Source organism: Mirounga angustirostris, unplaced genomic scaffold (genome assembly GCF_029215605.1).
Source record: "Mirounga angustirostris isolate CCGP_5_RB_7025 unplaced genomic scaffold, mMirAng1.0.hap1 SCAF_16, whole genome shotgun sequence".
Lineage (NCBI taxonomy): Eukaryota > Metazoa > Chordata > Mammalia > Carnivora > Phocidae > Mirounga > Mirounga angustirostris.
Window position 1 is genome coordinate 30,043,723 of NW_026991724.1, and position 18,739 is coordinate 30,062,461.

At 39.5% G+C, this 18,739-nt stretch overlaps 2 protein-coding genes and 1 pseudogene across 3 annotated transcripts in view; 1 reads left to right on the forward strand and 2 right to left on the reverse strand.

The window, feature by feature from the left end:
* The window catches only part of RBL2 (RB transcriptional corepressor like 2), a 49,962-nt gene that overhangs the window by 25,236 nt on the left and 5,987 nt on the right, over window positions 1-18,739 (reverse strand). For both annotated transcript variants that reach the window (XM_045891112.3, XM_045891113.3), the window contains exons 4-9: window positions 15,262-15,326; window positions 11,388-11,516; window positions 7,980-8,140; window positions 7,823-7,887; window positions 7,009-7,195; window positions 2,988-3,154 (exon numbers count right to left, since the gene is read on the reverse strand). In XM_045891112.3, coding sequence (XP_045747068.1) covers window positions 2,988-3,154; window positions 7,009-7,195; window positions 7,823-7,887; window positions 7,980-8,140; window positions 11,388-11,516; window positions 15,262-15,326 — 774 coding nt within the window. The remainder of the gene's footprint in view (window positions 1-2,987; window positions 3,155-7,008; window positions 7,196-7,822; window positions 7,888-7,979; window positions 8,141-11,387; window positions 11,517-15,261; window positions 15,327-18,739) is intronic.
* Window positions 7-2,752, reverse strand: LOC123855469 (putative protein FAM10A4; annotated as a pseudogene).
* On the forward strand, window positions 8,651-9,898 carry LOC123855471 (large ribosomal subunit protein uL18-like). Its single transcript, XM_045891117.3, is given in 2 exon segments — window positions 8,651-9,324; window positions 9,326-9,898. Coding segments are annotated over 2 exon segments (744 nt in total). The 5' UTR covers window positions 8,651-8,746; the 3' UTR covers window positions 9,492-9,898.

An 18,739-nucleotide genomic window follows, 5' to 3' on the forward strand; every position in this document is an offset into this window, starting at 1 on the left:
ACGTGGGCCTTTATAACATTTTCATCTTTTTTTTTTTTTTTTAAGGGATTAACACACCCTTTTAACTTGTTTTTAAGTATTTTTAAGGTTTAAAATTCCTAGTAGGAATTCCTGGTAGGAAAACATTATGTGAATGAATACCCAATAGCAAACCACTACAAAATGTTTGGGTTGCACATGGGGCCGAGGGGTAGGGATTCTCTTCACAGCACCCCAGCCTTCACTCCACGAGGTCAGAGGTACACCGTATTACTGCGACATCCGTTAGGTGATCTAAGTTGTTTTTCCTTCAGCAAGGGTCTTATCCGTTTGAAGGGCATTATGCTTGACCTCCAAATTTGACAATTTACTGATGAGATTCGTAACTTTTGGGTTGCTCGGCTATTTGACACATTTGCTGGGTTCTGGGCCACATCCCAGAAGGCCACTCATAACTTCTGGATCCTGCATGGCTGCAAGAACCTTTGGTCACTAAGAATTTCACTGAGCCCAGGGGCATCCCTTCCATTCCAGGCTTGCCCCCTGCCATTCCACGCATTCCCACAGGAAAGCCACCTAGAAAAGAGCTAGTCTGGGCTCCTGATTGTCATCTGGCTTCTTCCTCCCTCTGGGCTCCCTCATGTTCTTCCCGAACCTTCTTAACACTTTCTATTCTTTCTTTGATCTTTCACTCTTATTTTTTTACTCATACTTTCTCGATGTTCGGCCATTTTCTGGGCGGTTGGTTGAACTTCTTTCAGCATTGCACTAGCATCTTCATCATAATCCAGTTTATAAGCAAGGGCAAGATTATGTGCTGCTTCTTCCCAGTGGCCCAGAGGTCTGTGTGCTTTCCCTCGCCACTTGTAAGGCTGAGCTGAATCGGGATTTATTTCAATAGCTCTGTCACAGTCTTGGATGGCAGCATCTGGCTTCTGTAATTCGATGAAGACACCGGCTCTCTTGGCATACAGAATGGCCAAGCAAGGATTCAGCTCATGGCATCTGTGAACAAGTCGATGGCTTTCTGTAGTGCCCTATCATTTAGGGCATCAATGGCAGCCACTTTTTTTTATCATTTGCCTGATCCATCATTTCCCCAGTCACCTCTACACCGTCGTCTCCCATTTCTTCAGGGGCATCAGTATCTGGTTCAATCACACCTTCACTGTCAACTTCTAGACCACTTTCCTCACTTGACGGTTCGTTTGTCTTTATGTTTTCCTCTGCCTTCTGACTATCTGTTTTTTTCTTTCTTGATATTTTCTTGATTTAGTTTTATGAGTAGCAGGTAGTATTGTACCCTCCATGCTCTCCATCCACTCCTCCAGTAAGTGCATTTCCTCGGTGTGCACAATGCTCGGATCCTGCTTATGCATTTTCACAAAGGCCTGACGCTCGCTCACTTTGTGGGGCTCCGTGGTCCAGAGATCATGGGAAGTGGTGGGCACAGCAGGGGTTGTGGCCCTGTGCAACTGCAGGTGTAGATGCCAGCCCAGCATGACTGTGTCGAAGCAACTATGTGTTTATTGTGATCACAGATACACATATTCATTGTAAAAGCTGAGCAAGTTGAGAGAATTATAAAGAAAATAAAAATCAGTTATAAGCCTGCTGGAGTCAGCCACTGAATGTCATATACAAGCAGAATTTTATTTATGAACACACACAGGTACCTTTCAGGAAACAGGACTCTTTGGCTTCACCTGATATTTACTGGTAATATTTAACCCCACTAATGGTGTTTGAGATTAAAGAAGCTGCTACACCTGGTTAGAGATTCTAAGGAGATCTGTAAGATATAAAGACTAAGTCAGTCTTCTAAAATGTATTTATAAAATGCTTCTCTATTCTACGTAAACAAGGTCTGAGAAACGCAACTTAGGAAGAGGCCATACAGACATAGCCTACTGGATATTAATCACAATCAAGTTTATAAATAAAGCAGACTTCATGGTTTAATGAGTCCAGCTATGAATAAGAAATTACTGAAGTATGTATACTGGGCCTTCTTACACTATACCACCAAAAATAAAATGGGCTCCTATAGGGTCTGTGTCATCAAATCCTATACTTTTTAGAACTAGGAGGGGCCCTGGAGGTAATTTTTTGAAATAAATTTACAAAAACTAAGCACAGGTCATGAGATTCCGCTTATTATGCTTTTCACTAAAGCTCAATGATATTCCCACCAGTCTTAGATCAGAGGACTGAAGGCAGTTAACTTCATTTTCAGGGTAAGGGTATTCTATAGAACTTACAGAAGTTACAGTGGTTTGACATTAGTTATGAATATAAGTGTTTATCTTTTCAAATCTGACCCACCCCTCCGAAATTTGCTCAGGTCCAATCCTCTTCATGGAGTCCTTTGACAACTCCCATCTTTATTGATCCCTCTTTCCCTGAAATCTTAAGATAGAACAGTTGGTAACAGTTTGGTGCTTTAATCTACAGTGTATAGTGTTGTTAGTTACTGTCTCCCATACTACATAAAAGAAATCTGAGTGCTATAGGACTGAATATTTGTGCTCCCCCTCCAAATTCTCATGTTGAAACCTAATCCCCCAATGTGATGGTATTTGGCAGTGGGGCCTTTGGGAGTGATTAGGTCATGACAGTGGAGCCCTCGTGAATGGGATTAGTGCGCTTATAAAAGAGGCCCTAGAGAGTTCCCGTGCCTCCTCACACCATGTGAGGAGAGCACAAAAGACCAGGAAGCAGTTCTCACCAGACACTGCATCTTGGCACCTTGATACTGTTGTTTGTAAGTCACCCAGTCTACGGTCTTCTGTGATAACAGCTGGAACACACGAAGATACTGAGGAAAAATGATCACCTTCTATTCATACATCCCATATTACTATGACCTCCACAGACTAACAACAGGGTCTGAGCATGCAACTGGTATACGATTAATAATGAGTGAATTAAGGCACTAAAAGTTAAAAAATTAAAATAGAGAATGGTCAACACTCAAATCTTAGAAGGCAAGAAGGGCTCAAACTAACCTTAGAATCTGTTCCAGTTTCTCACTTGGTGCATTCCTGAGGCCTGTTAGCATGGCGTGAAGACGGCTCAAGCTGTGTGCTGCCGTGGACGCTGGGGTCACACAAGGGCTGTTATCCTTCATGTACCTCACACCGGTAAGTGGTGTGGAGATTCTAAGTGCTTTAGACTAAATTGGGGGGGGGGGGGCGGAGAGAACATTACTTTAGGTCAGAATGACTTTAATTACTTCACAAATGAGAATTTAAACCAATCAGACTTTATCAATACATTTTAATGATTCAAATATCACCATTCTTGGAATTTAAACATACTAACGCCACTAGGAGCTACCGCCCTCCATGTGAAGATGTGTGAAAGGACAATTTGTATTTTAGCCAACTAGGAAGTTTGTCTCTTAAAAGCTAAACCTTTGGGGTGCCTGGGTGGCTCAGTTGGTTAAGCGACTGCCTTCGGCTCAGGTCATGATCCTGGAGGCCCGGGATCGAGTCCTCCCGCATTGGGCTCTCTGCTCAGCGGGGAGTCTGCTTCTCCCTCTGATCCTCTTCCCTCTCATGCTCTCTCTCATTCTCTCTCTCAAATAAATAAATAAAATCTTTAAAAAAAAAAACCTAAACCTTTAAGGAGCTCCTGAGTGGCTCAGTCAGTTAAGCGTCCGCCTTCGGCTCAGGTCATGATCCCAGGGTCCTGGGATCGAGCCCCACATGGGGCTCCCTGCTCAGCGGGGAATCTGCTTCTCCCTCTGCCTCTGCCTCTCCCCTGTCCTTCTCACTCACTGATAAATAAATAAAATCTTTTTAAAAAAAGAAAAAGTTAAACCTTTAAGATAAGGCATAGTTCCCTAGTATCCCTACTTCAAACCTAAGCCGAAAGGCACAAATAAGCAATAAACTATTAAGAATATCCCTGAGAAGGGGTGCCTGGGTGGCTCAGTTGGTTAAGCGACTGCCTTCAGCTCAGGTCATGATCCTGGAGTCCCGGGATCGAGTCCCACATCGGGTTCCCTGCTTAACAGGGAGTCTGCTTCTCCCTCTGACACTCCCCCCTCCTGTGCTCTCTATTTCTCTCTCTCTCTCAAATCAATCAATCAATCAATCAATCAATCAATCAATCAATCTAAAAAAAAAAAAAAAGAATATCCCTGAGAAACAGAATTTCACAGCTCCCATCTACTACTTTTTTCTGACTACTTACAGACTGACAAAAGCAAGCGGTGAATTAAACCTGGCCCAGATGAATTCCATGATTTAACAAAAGCCCATCTAAATCATCACATTTGCTTCAGAGAGGTGGGACACAGCAACACTCCTGGATGAAAGAACAGCCTGACACAGAACAAACAGCTTTCTTCAGCCTTCCTGCCCCTCCTTTACCTTTAGTTACAGGAATCTATCTTTTTCCCCCCTAAAGGAGACGCACCTTCAGGGAAATACATTTAAGTCAACATTCTTGAATATAAATACGAAAAATATATGACTTCATGTCCGAGAATTTAAGCATGAATACATATGCTAGTGAAACATCTTTTCTATTTTTTCTAATAAACTCTGAAAGGCTAAGATAGCTTAAGAGTGTTTTTCAATATTCAGGGAAAACTATGTTTCCCTATGTAGTAAGTATATTTATTCTAGAGATACTTGGAAAAACACCCAGCAAAATCTTCACCCAGCAAAACAAACTACTCAAGTTTAATGCGATATAGATAAGCACAGAAGATTGCCATACACATCAAAATCTATATGCTTCCTCTGTGACTTAAACAGGATAGAGCCAAGACTTCCACTTGGTTGCAAAGAAATTAATTCTATAATTTTTTTAGATCGGTAAGATGACCTGGGTAGGTTAAGGACATTCAGAAGGCTCCTCCCTGCTCCAGCCAGCTTTTCCTGGAGCCAGCTTCCTCCCTGTCTGTGAACCAGCGCTGCGCTGGGAGGGGACAGCTTGCACACACGCACAGGAAAGCAAGAATAGCCAGCCGTGTCTCACACCGCCCACAGGGAGCAGTGCTTCTGCAGAGGGAACAAGGCAGGACTCCCACCAACAGCCTTCTGCCCACAGTCCTCCAGGTCAGCGTGCAGCTTCTTGGTAGTACTGTTCAGTTCTTGGCTTAAGGCTTCCCGTGCATTCTGATTAAGGAGCCTTTCTCTGACTCAGGTATAAATATTGAGATTTTTAAAGATCAGGACATTCCTTCTCCAAGTAAAGACTTCTAAGTTTTTGGAGTACCCCAGAGCTTTGCGTAACAATCGACTCCTTCTCTTTTCCTATCTTTGTATCTAATTGACTTACTGTCAGACAAACAATCCTTTCTACCTACCCACTTACCTTAAGACAGTGACAAATACTAAGAGGAACACTAATGGCAGAGTAAGAGGGAAAGGAAGTGCTGAAGGCTGGGGAGGAAGTTGGTGGTTATTATTCTGTACAGTGGTCAGTCTATCAGAGACCTGAAAGAAGTGAGGAAGTAAACCACATGAGTATCTCGAAGAAACATGTTCTAGGCAGAGGAAACAGCAAGAGCGCAGGCTTTGAGTTGGGGTATGCTCGGCGTATCTGAGGACCTTAGAGGCCTTCATAAGGACTTCAGCTTTCACACCATTTGTGCCCCTGGAGTCATCACTGTCTTCTTTCGCTCACATCCTGGATCCAAGCCATCAGGCAATCATGTGGGTGCCATCCGCACAATATAGGCCCAATACAACCACTGCTCTGGTCCAAACCACCGTGAGCTATCACCAGAGCGACTGCAACAGCCTCTTAATTCCCTTCTTCCACCTTGCCCCCTGAAACGCTTCCTTATGGCACCTTTAAAAATGTCAATCGGACTGATCCAGTCACTGTCTTCCATAACACCTTCCTACTGGCTTTCCTCCCAATCAGAGGAAAGGCAAAAATTCTTACTACAGCTTCCAACGCCCGATATGGAACTCCTGTCCCTTGTGTCCACCCGCCCCTCACTTTTTAATCACTCACTCACTCACTCACTCACTCACTCTATTCCTACCACATAGCATTCTCACAGTTCCTCCAAAAAGCCAACCATGCTCCCACAGCAAGGCTTGGCACTTGCTGTCCTCTGGGCTTCCAAAACACATTTCTCAGCTCTTCACATGACTTGCTTCCTCACTTACTTCACATCTCTGTTGATGTTACCTCCTCGGAGATGCCTTTCCCCACAGCCCTATGTCTAGCAGCCCAAAGCCCACCCTTTCTCCCTTCTCCCCAGTACTCTGTACCTCTACTCGATTTTACTTTTCTTCATATATCATCATCTGATGTCCTGTATATTTACTTGTTTGGTTATCTATCTCTCCACATTAGAATATAAAACAGGATATTCATATTCATGGCTGTTTTGTTCATTGATGTATCCCCAGCGTCCAGGACACTATCTGGCATATAGAATATCTTTAGAATATTTGTTGAATGAATAAGCAAAGCAGTCTTAAGTTTGATCTTACAGGTGAGTTACCCCTTGGAATTACCCACACTACCTCTGGAGGCACTTGTCAAAAGCTGTATATTTTCTCTGAACATCATACAACAGAAGGGAAACTCTTAGTCTCCATCACCCTAAGTGTATGCAAGAAATAACACCATGATCCTGAAACTCTGTTTAATGGAATTTTCCTGAAGACTACAGATTCTCAGTTTCCCTAGTGTCTAGATGAAGGCACCCCTCAGGTCAACTGACATTTTCTGTGTCTACTATGTTCAATAAATAAAGACTGCATATTACTGGCCCATTTTTTCAAAACCAACAGCTATCAGCATGATACATTCATTTAAATTTATATTAAATGCTCTCTCAGATCTACCCCAAAACTTTGAAAGTTGATGTTAACAAAAATTAAGTCAGTAAACACAGACAACTTTTTCAATTAAGTATGACAAGCATTTTCTTTTTCATACTGGAAGAAGTACAACATGGGCGCGCACACACACACACAGTCACCCACATAAAATGGCCCGTCCGGCCCGTCTGCACCTGCACTTCGGCTCTCCTGGCCCCGGCCAGCTCACCTTGTCGAAGTACTGCTGCAAGATGTTTTTCATCTGCACCCTTTCAGCAGTCTCTGTTCCTGAACCAGAACTCAGACACCTGGAGAGAGTCCCAATTTCCTCTTCAGCATCCTCTCCAAGAAATATCCTTTCATCTAAATTCCCAACAGATAGAACATACTCCTCATAGGCCTTATTGATGGCTTTACTAGAGGGGGAAAAAAAGGAGAACAGACAACATATACACTCACAGAACTGCCATTTCAATTCATGTCGTAGGCCACTTAGTTATTTCATTTTTTTAATTTACTAAAAAGTTCTAATAATTTTGTGAAAGCTAAACTGCAGACCATTGTTAATTATAAAAACCGAGGTGTATGAAACGCAAGCTTGCTACAGGAAGCCGCTCCTCCGTACAGGTGTATTCTGCGGACAGTGTTTCAGGGTGGGTGCCCTGTACCAGTCTGCCTGGCAGGTGCAGCTTCTAGTGACATGCTGAGTTATCTTTCCTAGCTGCTCTAGGCATCTGTGAAGACCTCACTACTTCCACATCATCGTGTTTAACCTATATAGTTCCAAAAGAATTTCTTTATCTCAAAAATTACGATCCAAAAGCTTAACTATTAAAGCTTTAAAGAACAGCCACACAATTTTCAATAAATTTAAAACAATGTGCTTAGAGTAACAGTCGATGGAATTTTTCACTGCTTTCCTATGTTCCCCCACAAAACATACTCTGTATTTCCAGGGTACAAACAATAAAAACAGTAAACTCTAAGGTTTTCTAAGTATGCAATTTAAAATACTAAAACAGTTTGATAACAGAAGTACTCACAAACTCTCTCCAAAATTCCCCGGCTCTAAAAACCCCGTAAGATTTTCTTCTTTTCCCTTAAGGAGCTATGATGAAAGAAAAGATCCTTAAGTCATCATATCAAAACAAATCTTTCCCCAGAAAATATTTTCACATTACTTCTTTACTACTTACAAACCTTTTTTTCATATAGTTTCCTAATATAGGGTTTCCAGAAATGTTCTTTTATTCCCTTTGCTTCCAAAACTAGGCCATCATGTAAGGAACAGAGTTTCTCAATGACACAAGGTGGGTCGGAGGAAGGTTTAGAATCCTTAGCATGAAAATCTTCAGACAGGCCTACAACGAATAAAATCACAGAAGAGAGAGATCAGGTAGCATTCAATAAGTCAAATTGTAATAAATGAAAATAGAGTCTAATCAGCATGTGAGTTAGCATGTAAGTATACAGGAAACAATATATAAGGGCCTAATTTGACTCTAAATTTACCTCAAAAATAGCAAATAGAGAAAAGAAAACATAGGCAGTAATCTTTTTTTTTGGTAAGATTTTATTTCTTTATTTGACAGAGAGAAAGACAGTGAGAGCAGGAACACAAGCAGATCCAGACGGCCAACAGACACATGAAAAGATGCTCAGTATCACTCAGCATCAGGAAGTGCAAATCAAAACCACAATGAGATACGCCTGTGTCTCACCGGTCAGAATGGCTAGAATCAAAAAGGCAAGAAATAACAAGCATTGGTGAGGATGTGCTGGTCTGTGGTGAGCCTCAGACACCAGTCTCTGTTCTGTAGGATGGCATTTGTAAAGTTGTCAAGAATAAGGCTTGCATCAAGAGATACCAAGTGAAATTTAGAAGGTGAGAGGGTAAGACTGATAACTATGTTCAGAAATGCTTGGTAATTCAGGTTAAAAATAAGTACAACACACCTAAATACAGGATGATGGTCCATGTAACCAACAGAGATATCATTTGTCAGATTGCTCATGCCCATATAGAAGGAGATGTGATAGTCTGTGCAGCTCACGCTCATGAACTCACAAAGTATGGTGTGAAGTCTGGCCTGACAAATTATGCTACAGCATATTGTACAGACCTGCTGCTAGTCTGCAGGCTCCTCAACAGGTTTGGCAGGGACAAGATCTATGAAGGCCAAGTGGAAATGACTAGAGATGAATGCAATGTGGAAAGCACTGGTGATCAACCTGGTGCCTCCACCTGCTATTTGGATGCGTGGCTGGCCAGAACTACTACTGGAAATAAAGTTTTGGGGGCCCTCAAGGGAGCTGTGGATGGAGGCTTGTCTGTCACTCACAGTACCAAACAATTCCTTGGTTATGATTTGGAAAGCAAGGAAGTCAACGCAGAAGAAGATTGGAAGCATGTCATGGGTCAGAACGTTGCAGATTGTATGTGTTACCTAATGGAAGAAGATGAAGATGCTTACAAGGAACAATTCTGTCAATACATAAAGAACAAAGTATCTCTAGACATGGTGGAGGAGATGAATAAGAAAGCTCTCATTTATATGAGAGAATCCAGTCTATGAGAAGAAGCCTAAGAAAGAAGTTAAAAAGAAGAGGTGGAACCATCCCCCAAAAATGTCTCTTACCCAGAAGAAAGACTGGGGAGCTCAGAAGAAGGCAAGCTTCCTTAGAGCTCAGGAGCAGGCTGCTGAAAGCTAACAAACCAAACCACAATTTCTATGAAGATTTTTCAGATAAAGACAATAAAAAAACTTATTCACCAAGCAGCTGAAATAAATAAATAAATAAAAATAAAATAAGTAGTCATGGAGATGAAAAGTACAACATAAAGAATATAGTCAGTAATATTCTAGTAACATTGTATGGTGATAGATGGTGACTACACTTACCATGGTGAGTGCTAGGTGATGTACAGAATTGCTGAATCACTATATTGTACACTTGAAACTAATAGGACATTGTATGTTAATTATACTTAAGCAAAAATAAACAAATAAATAGCAAATAGAAGTAAAGTGTATCACTACTCAAAAGATTTTAGTTATTCAATTATTTATCTGGAGACACGTGAAAAAAAGAGAAACAATTTTTGTATATTGTTGTAAGATCTAAAAAACATAAAAATAAAATATAACTTTGCAAATAAGTCTGACATTCAAATAAAAAATAGGACTTTGAAAAACATTACTATTCAAAGTATATATATAGTTTATAAGCTTTCATTTCATTATATTGGAAGCATTTAACATATTGATTTACAGCTTATTCTTGCCCTAGATTCAGTATAAGAAAAACTAAATAAGAGTGGAAAAATGAAAAGCAGCCACTATATAGAAACATAAAAGGGAGTTAGGAAGGAAACGAGAGAAAAAAAAACACATTAAATGAAAAACATTAAATGTACCAAAGCAGGAGCAACTAGGTAATTAACTTCCTAACTTTAAAAATCTACCTTGAGGGTGCCTGGGTGGCTCAGTTGGTTAAGCGACTGCCTTCAGCTCAGGTCATGATCCTGGAGTTCCAGGATCGAGTCCCGCATCGGGCTCCCTGCTCGGCAGGGAGCCTGCTTCTCCCTCTAACCCTCTCCCCTCTCATGTGCTCTCTGTCTCTCTCATTCTCTCTCTCAAATAAATAAATAAAATCTTTAAAAAAAAAAAAAAAAAAAAAAAAAAATCTACCTTGAGAGTTGGACAAGCTAAAATTCTTTTTTTTTTTTAAATGTTTTATTATTTATTCATGAAAGTCAGAGAGAGAGAGAGGCAGAGGGAGAAGCAGGCTTCCCACTGAGCAGGGAGCCTGATGCGGGGCTCGATCCCAGGACCCTGGGACCATGACCTGAGCCGAAGGCAGACGCTTAACCATCTGAGCCACCCAGGCGCCCCAAGACAAGCTAAAATTCTAATTGCAACCACCCCAAATTGAAAATCACTCAGAATCCTATCCCTACCATGGTATTATTCAAAGAGCAACAGCATTATATACTAGCTCTATAAATACTGTTTAATATTTATAATTTTAATTGTAAGTTATGATTTGGTCTCTTACTATATATCATTCACAGAAATTACATGCTTTAAAACCTGCTAAATGCATTGCCAAAATAATCATTTCTATTCATCTTTTAGTTTAAGAGCTAAAAATTCATTTTACTTACTTACAACCATTACTACTTCTCTTCTGTAGGAAAAAATTTGAAATGAAGAGTATTTCAATAAATCCATTTTGAGCTCCTACTTGTGTCAGGCACAAAGCCTGGCAATGTAGAAAAACAACATCAGTTTTAATGTCACTTTGCTACTCTGGGTTTTTAAGTTCCTTCTTCTTATTGAGTATATATTGCAGAAACTTCTCAAGTTGTCAGGTAAGACTTTACACTTTGTAATATTTGCAATTGCTTTTTCCATAAGTATTTTTACAGAGAGCTCAACTCCTAGTGATAAGTAGTTGTAAGTACTCTGGAGAACCATGATGATGGAGCTTTTCAAAGCACTTATATTCTCTGATGCTGGAAACCTGTGGTATGTGCACAACTCCCAAGAGTAAACACAATGTAGAAATGTGAGTTGTCCAGTAATCTCCGATTTATAATCTTACCTTTAAAATTAGGATTCACCAGTTCTTTGCGATTGGAACACTGAAGGGCATTTCCATAAACCAAGTCCAAAGCACACAGCAGAAGATGGTAAGAATTGACCAAATCATCACTAATCATGGGGAAATTACCTACAGGAATGTAAACAGTTATCAAGTATATTTGCATCAACTTTACAATATTTTAAAAGTAATTTCTTCCTTTAATTAAAATGACATTTACAACACTGTACCAAAGCTGACTCAAAAGTTATATGAAGTGTTCTAGCAAATTTACATTTTGAAATATTAAAGTCTAATAAATAAGTGTAATGAAAACCAAAACTTTACTAAAAACAACATTCATCCACTCAACATTCAGTAAATAAGCATTAAATCCCTAGTAGCTGACCAAAATTTTATCACTAGTTTTTTCCTTGAAAATTTTAAACAAACAACTTCATAAATTATCTCAAACTATACGAAATTCTTTTATGTGAAAACATTTTTCTGTCAGGAAAATTAGTAGATATTATACACCTGAAACTAATTAACACTGTATGTTAACTATACTGGAATTAAGATTTAAAACTCAATTAAAAACAAAAAGTAAAAAAAAAAAAAATACATGGAAACAAACAATGGTCCAACATCTTTGGGATGCACAAAAAGTAGTTCTAAGAGGGAAACTAAAAAAAAAAAAAAAAAAAAAAAAATTACTAGAAACCCTTAGACGGGAATAACTAAAAAATGAGTTTTTCATGTATATACTTTAAAAAGACCAGAACAGAACCTATAATCAGACTCCTAACGGTAACATTTTAGATACTTTCTCCACAATAACACAAACTCATTCAAATTAAGCAACAGGATCACAATGAAAGATATTTAAGTCTAGAGCTAATATCCTAGGAATAACGTAGATGCATGGTAACAAAGGAAAAAGAAACCAAAACTCAAACCTATAGAAACATGTCATTTCTGCAATGCTAGTTTTAACACTGAAATCAGTTTTTATAGGCAGGTATACAGTTTAATTCTTAGAAATTAAGAAATATTTCTAGATCTCTTTTATAACTTCGAGCATATCCCTTTTCTCATTTAACACTGCATATGCATGCTTCCTAGTGATTTTACACCCTTATAACATCACATGAATTCAAGTTTAATAGCTAACATACATCTGAGGGATTATTTCTAAACCTCAACGTTTTCACACGTAATGCCTGCCCAAATACATGCAAACACACACACACACACACACACACACATTACTTTGTTTCAGGCTTTTTTCTTCCCCCCCCTCCTTTCCTCCAAAGAAAGTTACCACTTACCTCCACATATCAGGATAACTCTCTTTTTGTATAGATGAAAACATTCAACAAATCAACTTAAATGAATTAAAGAGAAAATTTTTTTTCTGTTGTCAGAAAGACAATTGATAATAGGTTAAGTTTTGCATTGATAAGAACCAAACTAACTTGCCTGGTTCCACTATAAAGATGTTTAATATTAAAGTATACTCAGTTTCTCAAATGTAAAACAGGAAGTGGCACCTACTGGTTTCAAGCTATAAAGCCGATCAGATTGACAAGCCTAAACTTGTCACTGGTTTGTACTTGCCATAAAGGGGAAAAAAAAAACAAAACAAAACAGCAGCACTATAACTTCTAAGAAAAAACGGAAAGGCCCCTAAAGATCAGAATCTTAAACTCCAAGGCTGTCCCAACCTGACATACTTTACATTTCAAATCCTGACTTTAGAAATAAATCTCACTTTGTAAGGTAAATTATCTTTCAAATAAAGATAACTTGTTTAAACTCTGAAGTTGGCTTATTTATCAGGAATGAGGAGATTGGAGAGTGTAAAACAGGAACTGATTGGTCTTCAGGCCACAAAGCCCTTCATGATGACAAGCCCAAACTTGTCACTGGTGTATACTCGCCACAGGAAGTCAACAAAGATAACAGGCAGAAAGTTGGCTTATGTATCAGGAATGAGATAATCTGGGATTGCCCATATGCTGCAGGGAAGCCATGAGAAAGGTGGCTACAGAAGAGTACAACTCTCTCCAAATAACTAAATCAAGAACGGAATAAAACGAATTAAACAACTCTATTAGAAAAGATCCTAGTGAATCATAAAAGATCATAGTGTCAGACAGTGGGGAGACAGACTCTTCAGATTAAACAAATTATAGATGGAATAATAAAACTCAAACACTGCAGAGACAAAAAATATGCCAGCCCAGGTGATCAAGTGAGACCAAAATGTAAATAAGGACTGTAACATGCTTTGTAAATAGTTTACGTAGTACCAAACACATTCACTCCCAGGTACACGGACACCGTAAGAGACATAAACAAAACAGATAAAAATCCCAGAAGTCGGATGCACCTGCCCACAATCGAACGAAAAGACTAATACTGTGTATAAAACCAGCCACAGCAAACTGAAAGTGACAGCAAGTGACACTATGAGAACAGTTTATATGCTCCTACGCCTTTATTTTGTACCACTTACCATATCACATTTATCTCCACTAAAGAAACATGCCAGTGTGATGGAAAACAAAATAACTAACGACTTATTTTTGGCAGAATTAAGATTTTTCTTTTCTTTTCTTATTGAAATTCAATTAGCCAACATATAGTACATCATTAGTTCAATATGTCATCAGATGCATAGAACCCCCAGTGCTCATCACATCACGTGCCCTCCCCAATGCTTATCACCCAGATGCCCCATCCTCCCATCCACCTTCCCCTCCGCAACCCTCCGTTTGTTTCCCAGAATCAAGAGTCTCTCGTGGTTTGTCTCCCTGACCTCTTCCCATTCAGTTTTCCCTCCCTTCCCCTGTGATCCTCTGCACTCTTATATTCCACATATGAGTGAAACCATATAATTGTCTTTCTCTGATTGACTTATTTCAGTTAGCATAATACCTTCGATCAACCATGTAGCTCAGGGAGGAGGGCTGAGCTCTCACTGAACTAGTGAGAGACGACCAGCTATAATCAGATACATCAAACCCCGAGACCAGTGGAGTGACACATCCTTGCTAGAGGGCCTTCACATCTGGCATGAAACCAAGAGCTAGATGTGGGTTCAAACCCCAGCTCTGTTTCTAGCAGCTAGTTTTTGGGCTTCAGTTACCAATCTTAAAAGTAAATAATTTGGGCTACTTGATCTAATAATGAGAATCTCTTACATTTATGAAATTCCTTCTAGCTCTATGATTCTTTGATTATAACTTTGTATTTTATTGGGTTTTCTTAATAGCAAAGGCATTCTATATAGTCTGTGTAATTAATGTAACTGTATTTTCTTTTCTTTTTGAGATTACTAAGAATCATATCTACGTAGAAATTTAGAGAGGACCCCCAAAAAAACAAAACAAAACATATTTCACTGAATACAGACCTTGGGTAAGTTACAGGAGATGAGAAGGGGGAGAAAATAAATTGTATCCAAAGGCATTTGAGCAAGTATATTTATCTGAACAAAATGCAAAAAGTAATCCGAACTACACAAACTGAGGATGAGCAGTCACACTAAGCGAAGTAAGACGTGGCTCATGAAAAATACAGCTCAAGATACCAGTACAGACCACTAATGTGTTTTCAGTCCATAACTCAGAAGAATAGCTTTCAGTGGAAAAGATGTTACGTAAGAACAAAATTAAAGGATTTTCCATTTAACGAAAGAAGTTTTGGACATTATAAAGAAATTCAAAAGACTTTTATGAAAAGGCAATACTTAAAAATGAATCTGAGACTAAAACCCTTAAGAAATTTTTCAGTGAGCATCTTTCCCTGATACACATTACAGGTTGACAAAAGTAGTATGTGAACATTTAAATAAGCTAACACCTAGATAAATATTGCTCTGTCTTACCTTTTGCGTATATAAAGAGCACCCAACAAAAATGGAAAACTTCGGACACGGTACAGGGCTGTCGCCTTTGGGGGAGGAAAAAAGTCATGAGATAACAGAAGCATTTGAAAAAGACATCAGAAATGACTATAAAGTAGGTGACACACCAAACCCACGTTAAAGGGAGTAAGAGCAGATTCACTTCACAGAGAAAACGAGCAAAAAGTTCTGCTCCAACCAAATACTGGTCAGGACAAAGCCAAGGAAAGAGCTCATCCCAGAAAAAAGAAAATTCTGAAGAACTATAAAAGGTTCTCAAGGTCAAGACAGGTAAGGTAGAAAATGAGTAACAACAGTTCTTTTGATGACATCAGCAAGGCTAATGCTGCTTTCGGATCCGTGTATACAATCAGATTATTCTCTCATTTTTTCTTTCCTTTATCACAGCTGATGAACTCTAAACCCTCCCTCCCTAAAGACATTCCAGATTACATCAAGTCACAAAAGGACTATTTAATGTAAATTCTGGGCTTCCTAGAATTCTTTATTCTTTTTTTTTTTTTTTAAAGATTTTATTTATTTATTTGACAGAGAGAGACATAGCGAGAGCAGGAACACAAACAGGGGGAGTGGGAGAGGGAGAAGCAGGCTTCCCGCGGAGCAGGGAGCCCGATGTGGGGCTCGATCCCAGGACCCTGGGATCATGACCTGAGCCGAAGGCAGACGCTTAACGACTGAGCCACCCAGGCGCCCTAGAATTCTTTATTCTTTATCGTTAAGATGATCCATTCTATTTTGCCAATGCTGTCTGCTGAAGGGAGGTTCAGAGCTGTTTTAAGCTCTTGGCTTTTCTACCAGAACCTCTGGTGATGTTTAGATAAGACATCTGTGGTCTCCACACCCCAACAAGGAGCTCTGAGAAGAATCAGGACACTGGGGTTTAGTTCCCCCACTGTCCTTCGCAAGGCATACTTGCTCTCCATGTGCCTCAGTCTCTTCATCTGCTGAACGATTATTCTACTTGGGCATAGTTTTGTACTTAAGTCACCAGTCCATGGCGAGGATTAAATGTCAGTGCCCTGCTTTTTAAAAGTGGCCTCTCAGGGCGCCTGGGGGGGGCTCAGTCAGTTAAGCGTCTGACTCTTGATTTTGGCTCAGGTCATGATCTCAGGGTCGTGAGATCAAGCCCCTCATTGGGCTCCACACTCAGCGCAGAGTCTGCTTGAGATTCTCTCTCTCCCTCTGCTCCTCCCCATTTTCGTGCATGCTCTAAGATAAATAAATAAATAAAATCTTTAAAAAATTAAAAAAATACAAAATACAAGTGGCCTCCCTACCGCAGGCACATGAGAACTATTCCGTTTTAATGCCTACCTAGATGAAAGCCAAACTTTTTAGCTCAACACTCAAGCCACTCTAAAAACTGAATCTTTAACTTGAGAACCCTAGAACTTAACCTACTAGGCCAAACTGCCTCTTGCTTTGCCACTTTGGTGTATTCTTACTTTATCCCATGCAATGAAGGCTCTATCTATACCTCCAAATTCACCCATCGAAATCCCACCAACCGTTCCTTATTTCATGGAACCTTAGTGGACTGGCTCATGCACAGTGGTTTAATTTTGGTTCAGAAGTTGTACGTTTGTTATCTTTCACATTTCTATATGCCTCCTCTCCACAACTATACTGTAAGCCCCCAAAAGACAGTGGCTGTGGGTTTTGTTTTTTGGTTTTTTTTTAAAAGATTTTATTTATTTATTCATGAGAGAGAGAGAGGCAGAGGGAGGAGCAGGCTCCCAAGGAGCAGAGAGCCCGATGCGGAACTTGATCCCAGGACCCTGAGATCATGACCTGAGCCGAAGGCAGACGCTTAATCATCTGAGCCACCCAGGCGCCCAGTATTTTTTTTTTTAAAGATCTGTGTCTTGGAGCACCTGGGCAGCTTAGTCGGTTAAGGATCCAACTCTTGATTTCAGCTCAGGTCATGATCTCAGAGTCATGGGACTGAGCCCCGTGTCGGGCTCCGCACTGGGCGGTGAGCCTGCTTAAGATTCTCTCTCTCTCTCTCTCAAAAATAAATAAATACTTGTGTCCTATATAATACCTAACAACATACTTCACACAGTAAGTTCTCAATAAATACCCAGTGACAAATATTCAAAGTATGTGTGAGATGTAGCACAGAGTCATGGTGAAGCATATGGGTTCTGCAAGCAGACCACTAATTTCAATAATAGCTCCACACTCACTGTGTGACCCTGACTAAATTACTTCACCTCTCAAGGGCGTATTTTCTCCACTTGTAACAGAAACCCCATATGGTTGTCATAAGGGTTCACTGAAGTAATACAGGTTTAAACCTTAGAACAGTCCCCATAATAAATGCTCAGTAAATGGTATATGTTACTACTATTAACCAAAAGTACTAATAAATGTATACAGAGTGATCTAAATGTAAAATTTTTAAAATAAAGTTATCTTACAATTTTCTTAACTACAATTAGGTAGTATACATACACTACTAAATATCAAGGCAAGTGCAATCTAAAAATCATTTTCTACAACACTCCAAAGAAAGAAGATATTCTCTATCTTTCTGTAAATGACATCAGCCTCGCTCAGACTTAGAACAAAGCATCTATCCAAACTTTGGAAATAGTTCTCCAAAACTACAAGCAAACTAGAGCAGCTGCTTCCTCAGCAGTGGAGTCAACTATCTAAGAAAGTACACAGTTTCTTTTATTTTTTAAAAGCTGCTCACTTGGGGCGCCTGGGTGGCTGAGTCAGTTAAGCGTCTGCCTTCAGCTCAGGTCATGATCCCAGGTCCTGGGATCGAGCCCTATGTTGGGCTCCCTGCTCAGCAGGAAATCTGCTTCTTTCTCTCCCTCTGCCCCTGCTCCATTTCTTTCTCTCACTTGCTCACTCTCTCAAATAAATAAATAAAAATTAAAAAAAAAAAAAGCTCCTCACTTACTGTAAACATCCTTCACAATTTGGGAAAAAATTTTATATTGAAAGAGGCAAAAAAAAAAAAAAAAAGAAAGAAAGAAAGAAAAGAGAGGCAGACATTATTCATTCAATTATAACTCCTTTTCCCTGACTTTTCTTGTCAACATTGTTCTAGTTCTAGCTTAAGAACAATTTCCATTTCTAGTTTGTGAAAAAGTGTTCATGATAAAGGTAGAGAATTTGCATCACATGATTGCCTTTATCTATCAGGAAAGATGGAAAACATTGAGCCAGAGTAAGTTTATAGATTTTGCAGACATGATCAGAAAGCACAAATTCATAATCGTTTCAGGTCCCCTACTCTCCCGCATCCAGTTTCTCTACTCTTGATTGATCATAAACTTCAAAATACATACAAAAGCCAGTTCAGAGGGGATTATCTGTTACTAAGCTGGACATAAAAGTCAAATAATAGAAATAGTCAACATAGCCAATAACAGAAAATTAAGGAGTCAAATTCTATACCGAAGGTGGCCAATTGGCGAAAATA